Genomic DNA, 13,694 nt, shown 5'->3' on the forward strand with positions numbered 1-13,694 from the left:
AGCAGGGTCCCATTTTTATAGTCTTTGGTATGACTCGGCCCGGGTTTGAACTCACGACCTACCGATCTCAGGGCGGACACTCTAACCACAAGGGATCAAATGGTCACCTGCTCAGTGGCCTAGTGGTTAGAGTGTCCGCCCTGAGATCGGTAGGTTGTGAGTTCAACCCCGGCCGAGTCATACCAAAGACTATAAAAATGGGAGCCATTACCTCCCTGCTTGGCACTCAGCATCAAGGGTTAGAATTGGGGGTTGAATCACCAAAAATGATTCCCGAGCGCTGCTGCTCACTGCTCCCCTCACCTCCCAGGGGGTGAACAAGGGGATGGGTCAAATGCAGAGGTTAATTTCACCACACCTAGTGTGTGTGTGACAATCATTGGTACTTTAACTTTAACTTAACCCAAAGATTCACACCCCTAGCAAATAAAGACATGGGAGATGTTGATATAAGGTCATGAAATTGATGAGATATTATTGTGCTCCTTATAGGGGATGTTCGTCCTGGGGCTGCCCTACGCCATTCTCCACGGGGGCTACCTCGGACTCTTTCTCATCATTTTTGCCGCCGTGGTGTGCTGCTACACGGGGAAAATCCTCATCTCCTGTCTGTACGAGGAGGACGAGGACGGGCGGCTGGTGCGAGTGCGGGACTCCTACGTGGACATTGCCAATGCCTGTTGTGCGCCCCGGTTCCCCACACTGGGGGGCCACATTGTGAATGTAGCCCAGATCATCGAGCTGGTGATGACGTGCATCCTCTATGTGGTCGTCAGCGGCAACCTGATGTACAACAGCTTCCCCAACATGCCCATCTCGCAGAAGTCCTGGGCCATCATCGCCACCGCCGCCCTGCTGCCCTGCGCTTTCCTCAAGAACCTCAAGGCCGTGTCCAAGTTCAGCCTCCTCTGCACCTTGGCCCACTTCGTCATCAACGTGCTGGTCATCGCCTACTGCCTGTCCAGAGCACGGGTGTGGGCCTGGGACAAGGTCAAGTTCTACATCGACGTTAAGAAGTTCCCCATCTCCATCGGCATCATCGTGTTCAGCTACACGTCGCAGATCTTCCTTCCGTCGCTGGAGGGCAACATGCAGAAGCCCAGTGAGTTCCACTGCATGATGAACTGGACGCACATCGCGGCCTGCATCCTCAAGGGCCTCTTCGCCCTGGTGGCCTACCTGACCTGGGCCGACGCCACCAAGGAGGTCATTACGGACAACCTGCCGCCGGGCATCCGCGCCGTGGTCAACCTCTTCCTGGTGTCCAAAGCCTTGCTCTCCTACCCGCTGCCCTTTTTTGCCGCTGTGGAGGTCCTGGAGAAGAGCTTCTTCCAAGAAGGGGGTGGCACCTTCTTCCCGAACTGCTACGGCGGCGACGGCCGCTTGAAATCCTGGGGACTGACGCTGCGCTGCAGCCTGGTGGTCTTCACGCTGCTCATGGCCGTGTTCGTGCCACACTTCGCCCTGCTCATGGGTCTCACGGGCAGCCTGACGGGGGCAGGCCTGTGCTTCCTGCTGCCCAGCCTCTTTCACCTCAAGCTGCTGTGGAGGAAGCTCCAGTGGCACCAGGTCTTCTTCGACGTGGCCATCTTCGTCATCGGCGGTATATGCAGCATTTCCGGCTTCATCCACTCCACGGAAGGGCTCATCGAGGCTTTCAGAGACAACATAGAGGAATAGGAAAGGGTCCTCCCAATCCCAACATCGGCTGGCCCTCTTCAGTTTCATGCGTCAAAAGTGTGTGCGTGCTTGCAACCATACCGCTTTAGGGAATTCGCACGCACCCGCAAAGTCACGATGAGGTGCAACCGCGCACGCTTAACGTAGGGTCTTCTTTCACTTGTCGGTGGGTGTGTACGTTGGAGAGCGAGGCCTTGCATTAACATGTCAAAGTATTCAAACACAGGATGTGATATTCACCAAGCCAAACGGACATTTTGCGCAAAGGTATTGCTTTACCTTGATCTGGTCGAACACACACTATATTGCCAAAAGCGTTTGGCCACCCATCCAAATGATCAGAATCAGGTGCCCTAATTACTTGGTCCGGCCACAGGTGTATAGAATCAAGTACTTAGGCTGAAAAACAACCCCACACCATAATTCCTCCTCCACCAAATTTCACACTCGGCACAATTCAGTCCGAAATTTAACGTTCTCCTGGCAACCTCCAAACACAGACTGGTGCATCAGATTGCCAGATGGAAAAGCGTGATTCATCACTCCAGAGAACACGTCTCCACTGCTCTAGAGTCCAGTGGCGCATCCGACGCTTTGCATTGGACTTGCTTAGATGCAGCTGCTCGGCCATGGAAACCCATTCCGTGGAGCTCTCTGGGTACTGCACGTGGCCTAATTGGAAGGTCACATGACGTTCGGAGCTCTGTAGCAACTGACTGTGCAGAAAGTCGGCGACCTCGTTGCACTATGCGCTTCAGCATCCGCTGACCCCTCTCTGTCAGTTTACGTGGCCTACCACTTGGTGGCTGAGTTGCTGTTGTTCCCAAACTCTTCCATTTTCTTATAAGAAAGCCGACAGTTGACTTTGGAATATTTAGGAGCGAGGAAATTTCACGACTGGATTGACTATGACAGTTCCACGAAGGAAATCACTGAGAGCGGCCCATTCTTTCACAAATGTTTGTAGAAACAGTCTCCATGCCTAAGTGCTTGATTTTATACACCTGTGGCCAAGCCAAGTGATTAGGACACCTGATTCTGATCATTCGGATGGGTGGCCAAATACTTTTGGCAATATAGTGTAGCTATTATGAAAGAATAGACTTAATTTCTTGAAGAAAACATGCAATGATTCACAAAAGGTCAGCTAAAATTAGATGAATAAATACAGCAGTAGAAACACGTGTTGATGTATTTGAATGAAAAAATAACAATAATGAATTCAAACATATGAAAGATATTTTCCTTGGAGATTGGACCTTAGCATCTATTCAAACTATGCATTGAATGTATGATATTTCTCCAGTTCACAAAAAAGTTAGTTGGCGAATCATTACAAATAGTTCATCAAATTTGATTAAGCGTATTCTTCGTGGTAGGTTGAAATAATTTTTAACTTGTTTTTTTTTTTTTTTTTTTTTAGCTTTGATTGGCAAATGGAATTCAACTCCAAAGGCAACATTTGACATGACATACAAAACATGTGGGCCGTCTCACCATGAATTCGATATTGGAAACTGTCTTGAAACTTGGTGTGTGAAAATCTATCTAAAAAAAAAAAAGACTAAATCCAAAAAAAAAAGGGAGAGGGGGATTATTGTGCATACGGGCAGTTTTCATTCTGATGTGCAATCAAAATGGGTCCTGTGGAAATGTTACTTGAAAAAAAATAAAAAAACAATACGTGTATTGTGTTTATTGTGGTTTCAAAACAGATGGAATGTATATCTCAAAGTCGTCATAACGTGGAAAACTAATATTAAATAATAAAGATGAAGTAAAATTATATTGTAAAAATCAAATGTGTGTGGTCTTATGTAACACTAAAATGTGCAAAACATGTATTTTCCCTCCAACTCCTCGGTAATAAAGGACAGAAAATGATGCAAAAAACAAGCTTCTTTTCTTGTTGTCCCTTTTAACGCACGTGCCGGACTAACAATAGCCAGATAAAGAAAATGTGCAATGTTCTTCACGCTTTGTGCTCACATTAGAAGCAGAGTTTGTGCTCCAAGCATGCAGAAAAAGACCTTCTGCTCCTACCTGTTCATCCACACTGTTGTTTCAAACCCAACATCTGGACCAGTGTTTTTCAACCTTTTCTGAGCCAAGGCACATTTTTTTCATTGAAAAAATCCAGAGGCACACCACCAGCAGAACACATAAAAAAATTAAACTCAGCAGCCATTATTGACAGTAAAATGTCATTCTCGCAATTGTTGGATATGACTTTAAACCATAACCAAGCATGCATCAATATAGCTCTTGTCTCAAAGTAGGTGTACTGTCACCACCTGTCACATCACGCCCTGACTTATTTAGAGTTTTTTGCTGTTCTCCTGTGTGTATCAATCAATCAATCAATCAATGTTTATTTATATAGCCCTAAATCACAAGTGTCTCAAAGGGCTGTACAAGCCACAACGACATCCTCGGTACAGAGCCCACATACGGGCAAGGAAAAACTCACCCCAGTGGGACGTCGGTGAATGACTATGAGAAACCTTGGAGAGGACCGCATATGTGGGTAACCCCCCCCCTCTAGGGGAGACCGAAAGCAACGGATGTCGAGTGGGTCTGACATAACATTGTGAAAGTCCAGTCCACAGTGGATCCAACACATCAGCGGGAGTCCAGTCCACAGCGGGGCCAACAGGAAACCATCCCGAGCGGAGACGGGTCAGCAGCGCAGAGATGTCCCCAACCGATGCACAGGCTAGTGGTCCACCCGGGGTCCCGGCTCTGGACAGCCAGCACTTCATCCATGGCCACCGGACCTATGCGACTCCCCCTCGCAAGGGACAGGGGAGAAGAGGAGAGAAGAAAAGAAACGGCAGATCAACTGGTCTAAAAAAGGGGGGGTCTATTTAAAGGCTAGATTATACAAATGAGTTTTAAGATGGGACTTAAATGCTTCTACTGAGGTAGCATCTCTAACTGTTACCGGGAGGGCATTCCAGAGTACTGGAGCCCGAATAGAAAACGCTCTATAGCCCGCAGACTTTTTTTTGGCTCTGGGAATCACTAATAAGCCGGAGTTCTTTGAACGCAGATTTCTTGTCGGGACATATGGTACAATACAATCGGCGAGATAGGCTGGAGCTAAACCGTGTAATATTTTATACGTAAGTAGTAAAACCTTAAAGTCGCATCTTAAGTGCACAGGAAGCCAGTGCAAGTGAGCCAGTATAGGCGTAATATGATCAAACTTTCTTGTTTTTGTCAAAAGCCTTGCAGCCGCATTTTGTACCAACTGTAATCTTTTAATGCTAGACATAGGGAGGCCCGAAAATAATACGTTACAGTAATCGAGACGAGACGTAACGAACGCATGAATAATGATCTCAGCGTCGCTAGTGGACAAGATGGAACGAATTTTAGCGATATTACGGAGATGAAAGAAGGCCGTTTTAGTAACACTCTTAATGTGTGACTCAAACGAGAGAGTTGGGTCGAAGATAATACCCAGATTCTTTACCGAGTCTCCTTGTTTAATTGTTTGGTTGTCAAATGTTAAGGTGGTATTATTAAATAGATGTTGGTGTCTAGCAGGACCGATAATCAGCATTTCCGTTTTCTTAGCGTTGAGTTGCAAAAAGTTAGCGGACATCCATTGTTTAATTTCATTAAGACACGCCTCCAGCTGACTACAGTCCGGCGTGTTGGTCAGCTTTAGGGGCATGTAGAGTTGAGTGTCATCAGCATAACAGTGAAAGCTAACACCGTACTTGCGTATGATGTCACCCAGCGGCAGCATGTAAATACTAAAGAGTGCAGGGCCAAGAACCGAACCCTGGGGAACTCCGCACGTTACCTTGACATAGTCCGAGGTCACATTGTTATGGGAGACGCACTGCATCCTGTCAGTAAGATAAGAGTTAAACCAAGACAAGGCTAAGTCTGACATACCAATACGTGTTTTGATACGCTCTAATAAAATATTATGATCGACGGTATCGAAAGCGGCGCTAAGATCAAGAAGCAGCAACATAGATGACGCATCAGAATCCATCGTTAGCAATAGATCATTAGTCATTTTTGCGAGGGCTGTCTCCGTAGAGTGATTTGCCCTGAAACCGGATTGAAAAGGTTCACAGAGATTGTTAGTCACTAAGTGTTCATTTAGCTGCTGTGCAACAGTTTTTTCGAGAATTTTGGAAATAAACGGAAGGTGGGAGACCGGTCGGTAGTTTACCATGAGGTCAGGATCGAGGTTAGGTCTTTTGAGCAGAGGATGAATAACCGCTTTTTTGAATGCTAGGGGAACAGTGCCGGAGGAAAGTGATAAGTTTATAATATTTAACACTGATGGACCTAATAATACAAACAGTTCCTTGATAAGTTTCCCAGGAAGTGGGTCAAGTAAACATGTTGTTTGTTTTATCCCACTTACACGCTGTAATAATTCCTCTAATGTTATTTCATCAAAAATAGAGAGACTATTTTGGAGGGCAGTGTCCGTCGTATATACAGTCGTATTTGTGTTAATAGAACCCAGTTGTAGCTGGGATGCGTTGTCTTTAATCTCCTTTCTAATGAGTTCAATTTTCTTATTAAAGAAATTCATAAAATCATCTGCCGAGTGGGTGGAGCTACTGGGAGGAGTCCCTTGTTGGGTTAGCGATGCTACTGTACTAAACAGAAATTTAGGATCGTTTTTGTTGAGGCGGATGAGATTTGAGTAGTATTTAGCTTTAGCTAAGGTAAGCATGCGTTTATAAGTTATTAAACTATCACTCCATGCTTGATGGAAAACCTCAAGTTTAGTCGCGCGCCATTTGCGTTCCAGTTTTCTACATGATAATTTATGAGCTCTAATTTCTTCTGTAAACCATGGGGTGCGCCTTTTAGGGGCCCTTTTTTGCTTTAGCGGTGCTATACTATCAATAATTTCGCGCAAGGCATCGTCAAAGTTGTTAGTGAGTTTATCAATAGAGCCGACATAATTTGGGAATGGTGCTATTACCGAAGGCAGTAGGTCAGCAAGAGTCATCGTTGTGGCAGCATTAATGTTGCGGCCGCTATAGCAGTTATTATTATTATTAGCTTGTTGACAAAGAGTCAAAACTTCAAATTTTATAAGGTAATGATCGGACATTACTTTAGTATATGGAAGTATCATAACTTTGGAGGTGGTGACACCCCTGACAAGCACTAGATCTATTGTATTACCGTTGCGATGCGTGGGTTCATGTATTATTTGTGTAAGACCACAGCTATCAATTATGGTTTGGAGCGCCACGCACTGAGGGTCCGATGGGGTATTCATATGGATATTAAAGTCCCCCATTATGATTATATTGTCGGCGTGCGTCACTAGATCAGCAACGAACTCTGAGAATTCACTGATAAAGTCCGAATAGGGCCCAGGGGGGCGGTAGATAACAGCCAGGTCGAGAGGTAGCGGTGTGACGGACCTCATAGTAAGCACCTCAAACGATTTATGTTTATTATTTAGGTTAGGGGTAAGGTTGAAATTTTCATTGTATATTAGTGCGACACCCCCTCCCCTTTTAAGAGGGCGGGCAACATGCGCATTCGTATAGTTAGGAGGAGATGCCTCATTCAGCGCAAAAAATTCGTCCGGTTTGAGCCAGGTTTCGCTAAGACCAATGACGTTAAGATTGTTGTCTCTAATGACCTCATTAACCAATAACGCCTTGGGAGACAATGATCTTATGTTTAAAAAGCCCATATTATAGGTATTGGGCTGTTTTGACGAGTTTTTGTTAAGATTATCCGTAGTGGCAATATTAACAATGTTGCGTTTATTATGCGTAGTGCACTTTAAATAGTTTCGACCATATCTAGGAATTGATATGACGGGAATTTTCCGATTGTTTGCTTGGTGCTGCAATAGACTGGACATATCATAATTTGCCACCTCAGTAGAATGCATGTCCACCTCTGACACAGACACAACAGAAAAAACATTATGTGAATTGTGTATTATTCTAAGAGAATTGCTATGCGTACATGGATTATCCAGCCTGGCGCTGGCTAGTTCTAGCTTAACTGACTCCTCACCCGGACTAACAGACATTGTAATTGCCTGTGACCGGGCTTGCTCTAGTGTAGTCAGTCAAGTGAGACTTAAATAGTAGTCTATGTTTCTAGACAGGATGATGGCGCCTTCCTGGTTAGGGTGAAGGCCGTCTCTCATCAGCAAGCCTGGTTTGCCCCAGAAAGAGGGCCAGTTATCAATAAACGTTAGTCCCTGCGTCCTACAGTAGCTAGCCAACCACTTGTTAAGCGAGACTAATCTGCTATATCTCTCATCATTGCCTCTCGCAGGCAGGGGGCCAGAGACAATTACTCGATGCCTGGACATCTTTCTGGCGAGATCACAAGTCCTGGCTATGTTTCTCTTTGTAATCTCTGACTGTCTCATTCTAGTGTCATTGGAGCCAACGTGTACAACTATATTCGCATAATTAGTGGTGCGATTAGCCTGTCGTACGTGTTTACTAGGCCTGTTGCGAGTTAGCTCCCTAAGATTAGCTTCAATGTCAGGTGCTCTGGCCCCGGGGATACACTTTATTGTGGCTGGTTTGCTAAGCTTTATGTTTCGGGTGATGGAGTCCCCTATAACTAAGGTGTGGTGCCCGGTAGACTGGGGTGTAGGACTAGCTAAAGAGCTAAATCTATTATGCGTCTCAACCGGTACACCGTAGCTTGTAGGCCGCTTAGGACTGCTACAAGCTGGGCTAGTTAGCTCGCTACAGCTAACGCTAGCAGATGTGTCCGCAACATCTAAAGTTACGACATTACTCTGCTCTAACTGGCGGACACGGCCCTCTAGCAGAGCCAACCTCTCCGTGAGTATGGTGCAAGACGCACAGGAAGCCATTACTCACAGTGTTTTCTGTCACCGAGTGAAGTTCCTGCTGTCCTCAGGGAAGTGGTCGCGGTCTGTAGGAGTAGCTTCTTACTGACCGGCGCTGCCTTTCTCCGCGCTAGCTTAGCAGCTGGCTAGCTGAGGAAAGGGTGGTGGGACAGAGATCGGGTGATTTGCAAGTTAAATAGTACCACTAAAAATGTTTGAGAAGTGATAAAGAAAGCTGTAGAACAATTAAAAGCACACAGATAGAGCGCTACTTAGCTTTTTCGCAACAGCGAACAGACGGCGAGCAGTCACGCACGGTGAACCGGAACCGTGTGTAGTGTTTTAGTTCTTGTCTTGCGCTCCTATTTTGTTGTTAATTGTCATGGCATATATGGATGCACTTTGTGGACGCCGTCTGCTCCACACGCAGTAAGTTAAGTTCAAGTTAAAGTTAAAGTACCAATGATTGTCACACAGACACTAGGTGTGGTGAAATGTGTCCTCTGCATTTGACCAATCCCCTTATTCACTCCCTGGGAGTTGAGGGGAGCAGCGAGCAGCAGCAGTGGCCGCGCCCAGGAATATTTTTTTTGGTGAGTTAACCCCCAATTCCAACCCTTGATGCTGAGTGCCAAGCAGGGAGGTAATGGGTCCCATTGTTATAGTCTTTGGTTTGACTCGACCGGGGTTTGAACTCACAACCTACCGATCTCATCGGCGGTCACTCGAACGAGTATGACGATCCTCCTGGTAGGGGTGTATCCCTTTATGGAGGATGCCTGTGCGTGACTTTGTTTTACGTGGGGAGACTGGTGCACAGACAGTCACCACACGATCCTTGACAGAATCGGGTCAGGGTCCAGTGGCATGGAGTCCAAGACGACTGGGGACCCTTTTCTGCTGCAGCCTTCTTCCGCCATCGCAGCCGTTGTGGTAGTTCTTAAATCTACCGTCTTCCGCCTGCTCCGCTGTTGAGGTCTTCACCGTATCCCTGGCTAGGGGGCAGTCAGTTACTAGGCCTTTGCCAAGGGCCACCTGGGGTAACAGTAGTAAAGGGGTTAACCTCTTAGTGCCCCAAGACCCCATAGAGGAGCCTCCACTGCCGGATGCACTTTAACGTCATGCCCAGGACACACACTCTAGCCACTAGGCCACTGAGTAAGTCTTTGCTGTCGTCCAGCATTCTGTTTTTGTTTACTTTGCAGCCAGTTCAGTTTTAGTTTTGTTCTGCATAGCCATCCCTAAGCTTCAATGCCTCTTCTTAGCGTCACTCGTCTTTTGTTTATTTCAAGTTTAAGCATAAGATACCTTTTTACCTGCACGCTGTCTCCCGCTGTCGTCTGCATATTGGGATCACGACAAACCATGTCCCCTACATCTACAAAGCAATTAGCTACCTGCTGCCACCTACTGATATGGAAGAGTATTATATGGTTATTCTGCCGATCTCTCGACAGTACAGACACTCAACAAAGGCACATTTGCGGATTATAATTACTGGTTTGCCAAAAATATTTTTAGCCCAATTAGGTGAAATTACATAATCTCCCACGGCACACCAGACAATATCTCACGGTACACTAGTGTGCCGCGGCACAGTGGTTTAAAAACACTGATCTGGACAGACTGCAAGCACACTTCTGCAGGAATTGTTAGATTTCTAAGATAAAAAGCTAAATATTGTTTTATATGATGCAATGCAAATAAAATATCACCATTATGTCTTATTGATAAGAGACATACAAATATTTACAGACACAAATTGCATAGAAACACAGTATCAAGTACACTTGTTTTCATCCTTGCATGCTCACCAATCAAGGTTTGAATCGTTCTACTGCACCCTAGTGGACAAATGACGAATTGCTTTTTGGCAGTGCTGATCAATTTGACAGGGGTGTAAAACTCATTTTCATTGAGGGCCACATTGCAGTTCTGGCCGCTTGTTACAGTGAATATAAATAATAATGTATTTTGTTTATAATATTGTTCACCTCTGCATACCATTGTATTTGTATTAACATTAAATAAATCTTTCCTCGTCTCCCACCGTAGTGGCAGTGAAGCCAAGCGCTACATATGCTTTGTCATATTTAAATAGGGAAAAGAAAAAGAAAAGCATGTTTGCCAATAAATAAATAAATAATTAAATGATTCCGATCACATCTATGAATTGATATGATGGGAATCTTGAGATTAATTGCTTGGTGCTGCGATATATTGAATGCGTCATAATTTGCCACCTCAGTAGAATGCATGTTCACCTCTGGCACAGTCACTACAGAAAAAAACATTATGTGGGTTGTGTATTATTCTAGGAGAAATGCTATGTGTGCAGGGATTTTCCAGCCTGGCGCTGGTTAGTTCTAGTTTAACTGACTCCTCACCCGGACTAACAGACTCTGCAATTGCCTGTGTCCAAGCTTGCTCTAGTCTAGTTAGTCAAGTGTGACTCAAATAGTAATCTATGTTTCTAGTTAGAGTGATGGCGCCTTCCCGGTTAGGGTGAAGGCAGTTCCTCCTCAGCAAGCCCAGTTTGCCACAGAAAGAGGGCCAATTATCAATAAACGTTAGTCCCTCTTTACTACAAAAAATAGCCAGCCACTTGTTAAGCAAAACTAATCTGCTATACCTCTCATCATTGCCTCTCGCAGGCAGGGGGCCAGAGACAAGTACTCTATGCCGGGACAACTTTCTAGCAAGATTACAAGTCCTAGCTATGTTTCTCTTTGTAATCTCCGACTGTCTCATCCTAATCTGCTATACCTCTCATTGTCATTGGAGCCGACGTATACAACTATGTTCGCGTAGTTAGTGGTGCGATTAGTCTGTCATGAGTGTTTACTAGGCCTGTTGTGAGTTAGCTCCCTTTTCACAGATAAAATCACAAAGCGCAGTACAAAACATAGGTGAAGTTAAACAACAATTCAATTAAAACAACTGGGGCAACATCATAAAAAGGATACAAAGTGTATTACAAATGATAGTTTAAAAAGTGCATTAACTAAAAGCTTTACTAAAAAGAGAAGTTTTCAAATGTTTCTTAAACGTTTCAACACAGACAAGATCACGGAGGGACTGGTGCAAATTTTCCAGAGTCTGGGAGCTTTAGCCTCATGGAATGCCAGGTCTCCACGGGTTTTAAAACAAGTTTTTGGGATCTTTAGAAGACCCTGGCCTGAAGACCGAAGGCTTCGCCATGAGGGGCATAGCAAATCAGTGATGTACTGAGGGGCCCCACCATGCAACGCACGGAATGTCAGGACTAAAATCTTAAACTCAATGCGGAATTTAACTGGAAGCCAGTTAAACACAGTATGTTTTAAAAAGCTGGGGATCGACCCAGACTGAAGTGAAAGGTTTATCAATTTTACCACCCAAAGACCAACAGCATCAAAAACATTTAAGAAAAGTGGAGTAGGATAAATGTCCACAGGGCTCGATGTGGGTTTCATTTTGCCCACTAAAACCTGAACATCCTATAGGCTGACAGGAGTAAAGGAAGACCATGGTGCGCACACAGGGGCTGGAGTAGTGCACAAACCATCCAAGGGAGGACTAATACTGGCCCTTATGTCTTGCACCTTGTTCACAAAAAAAGTTAAAAAATCTATTACAGTCATCCTGTGTGTACACAGGCACCTGAGGAGATGGAGGTGCAACAAGATTGTCAATATTGTCAAATACGACTTTAGGGTTTTTCTTATTATGCAAAATAAGATTTGAAAAGAAAGCCGAGCGAGCACGTTTCATCATTTCATTTAGCTCCATTATCATTTCTTTCAAATGGAGTCTCTGGACTTCTAGTTTTGTGGCTTTCCACAAACGTTCCCCTTTCCGGCAGCTTCTCCTAATGCTGGAATTGGCTTCATTCATCCATGGACAAAGTTTTTTATAAGAGCCTAGAGTGTTTTTAGCTGGTGCTACTGTGTTCAAAACAGTCAGACAAGGATGATTGAAGTTATTCATAAATATATCAACATCATCACAGCTAGCAAAAGTTGTTGGGTCAAAAAGCACAGAAAACGCGCTGATTGCAGAGTCATTTAGAATGCGCGCCTGTTTCCTCACTTTGGAAGTAGTCTGATTCAGTTAGAACGACAGATTAAAAACAATGCAATATACAGTGTATATGTGTGTGTGTGTGGATATATACTACCGTTCAAAAGTTTGGGGTCACATTGATTGATAAGCTACAAAACTGACCTTCTTTTGAGCAGATTGAGTTTCTGGAGCATCACATTTGTGGGGTCAATTAAACGCTCAAAATGGCCAGAAAAAGAGAACTTTCATCTGAAACTCGACAGTCTATTCTTGTTCTTAGAAATGAAGGCTATGCCACAGAATTGTTTGGGTGACCCCAAACTTTTGAACGGTAGTGTATATATATATATATATATATATATATATATATATATATATATATATATATATATATATATATTAAAAAAAACTTTCAGAATGGCCACAATGCATGCTTCTGGGCACAGCTCCACACGGCATTGTTAGCAAACATGGCGCGTGTTGTTTCGTTGGCCATACTCTCTATATACACTTTTATGGTGTGTAGGTCATTCCAGTCATTGCGCATTACTAACTGTTAATACTGTAAGTATTGTACTAATTAACCACAAGCTGCAAACATTCATCTCAGCTGTAATTTTCCTTAATTACAAAATGTAAAAGTTGGTGAAGTTAAAGTTAAAACCGTAAATGCTCACCAGTAGCATGTCAATAACAAAGCCAATGTATATCAGCATCAAGCTGGCACATTTTTGGAGATGTGGAACCTTCCTAAACTCTTTTGAGTAAATTATTTGTTGGCATTGAAAATTGCAACTTTACCTAGAGATAGTTGGGCTGAGTGCACTGGAATTCAAAAAGCACGCTAAATAGACCGTTGAGTCAGCAACTGGGCGTGACGTCACCAGCAAGCCAGGTGCCAAAACATGGCACCTTTAGATTCTACGTGAATCGCTGCCCTGTAGGATCGGCTGGATTCAGTCAGTGCCTAAGAAAAGTAGCAGATTCAGTACCCATCCCTACTAGACACAACAATAAGCTCGATCATAGATGCTAATAAAACTTCTGATATGAAGTCGCCATGGTTATATGCATTAATGAACATAATCAAATGTAGATGTGCCAGATTGTAGCCAAAGGCTAATTTCTAACTGCAGTCCCCATC

General features: G+C 44.3%; 1 protein-coding gene across 1 annotated transcript; it reads left to right on the top strand.

The window, feature by feature from the left end:
* Positions 1–489: 489 nt before the first annotated feature.
* Positions 490–2,032, top strand: LOC133643619 (vesicular inhibitory amino acid transporter). Its single transcript, XM_062038287.1, has one exon. It carries the CDS (start codon positions 496–498, stop codon positions 1,678–1,680), a length of 1,185 nt encoding a protein of 394 aa, XP_061894271.1. The 5' UTR covers positions 490–495; the 3' UTR covers positions 1,681–2,032.
* Positions 2,033–13,694: the final 11,662 nt, after the last annotated feature.

The sequence above is a fragment of the Entelurus aequoreus genome, linkage group LG26, assembly GCF_033978785.1.
Source record: "Entelurus aequoreus isolate RoL-2023_Sb linkage group LG26, RoL_Eaeq_v1.1, whole genome shotgun sequence".
Classification (NCBI taxonomy): Eukaryota; Metazoa; Chordata; class Actinopteri; order Syngnathiformes; family Syngnathidae; genus Entelurus; species Entelurus aequoreus.

Bases quoted from the DNA above. Each gene is read 5' to 3' on its own strand.
- LOC133643619 (XM_062038287.1), top strand. From the start codon at position 496: ATGTTCGTCCTGGGGCTGCCCTACGCCATTCTCCACGGGGGCTACCTC.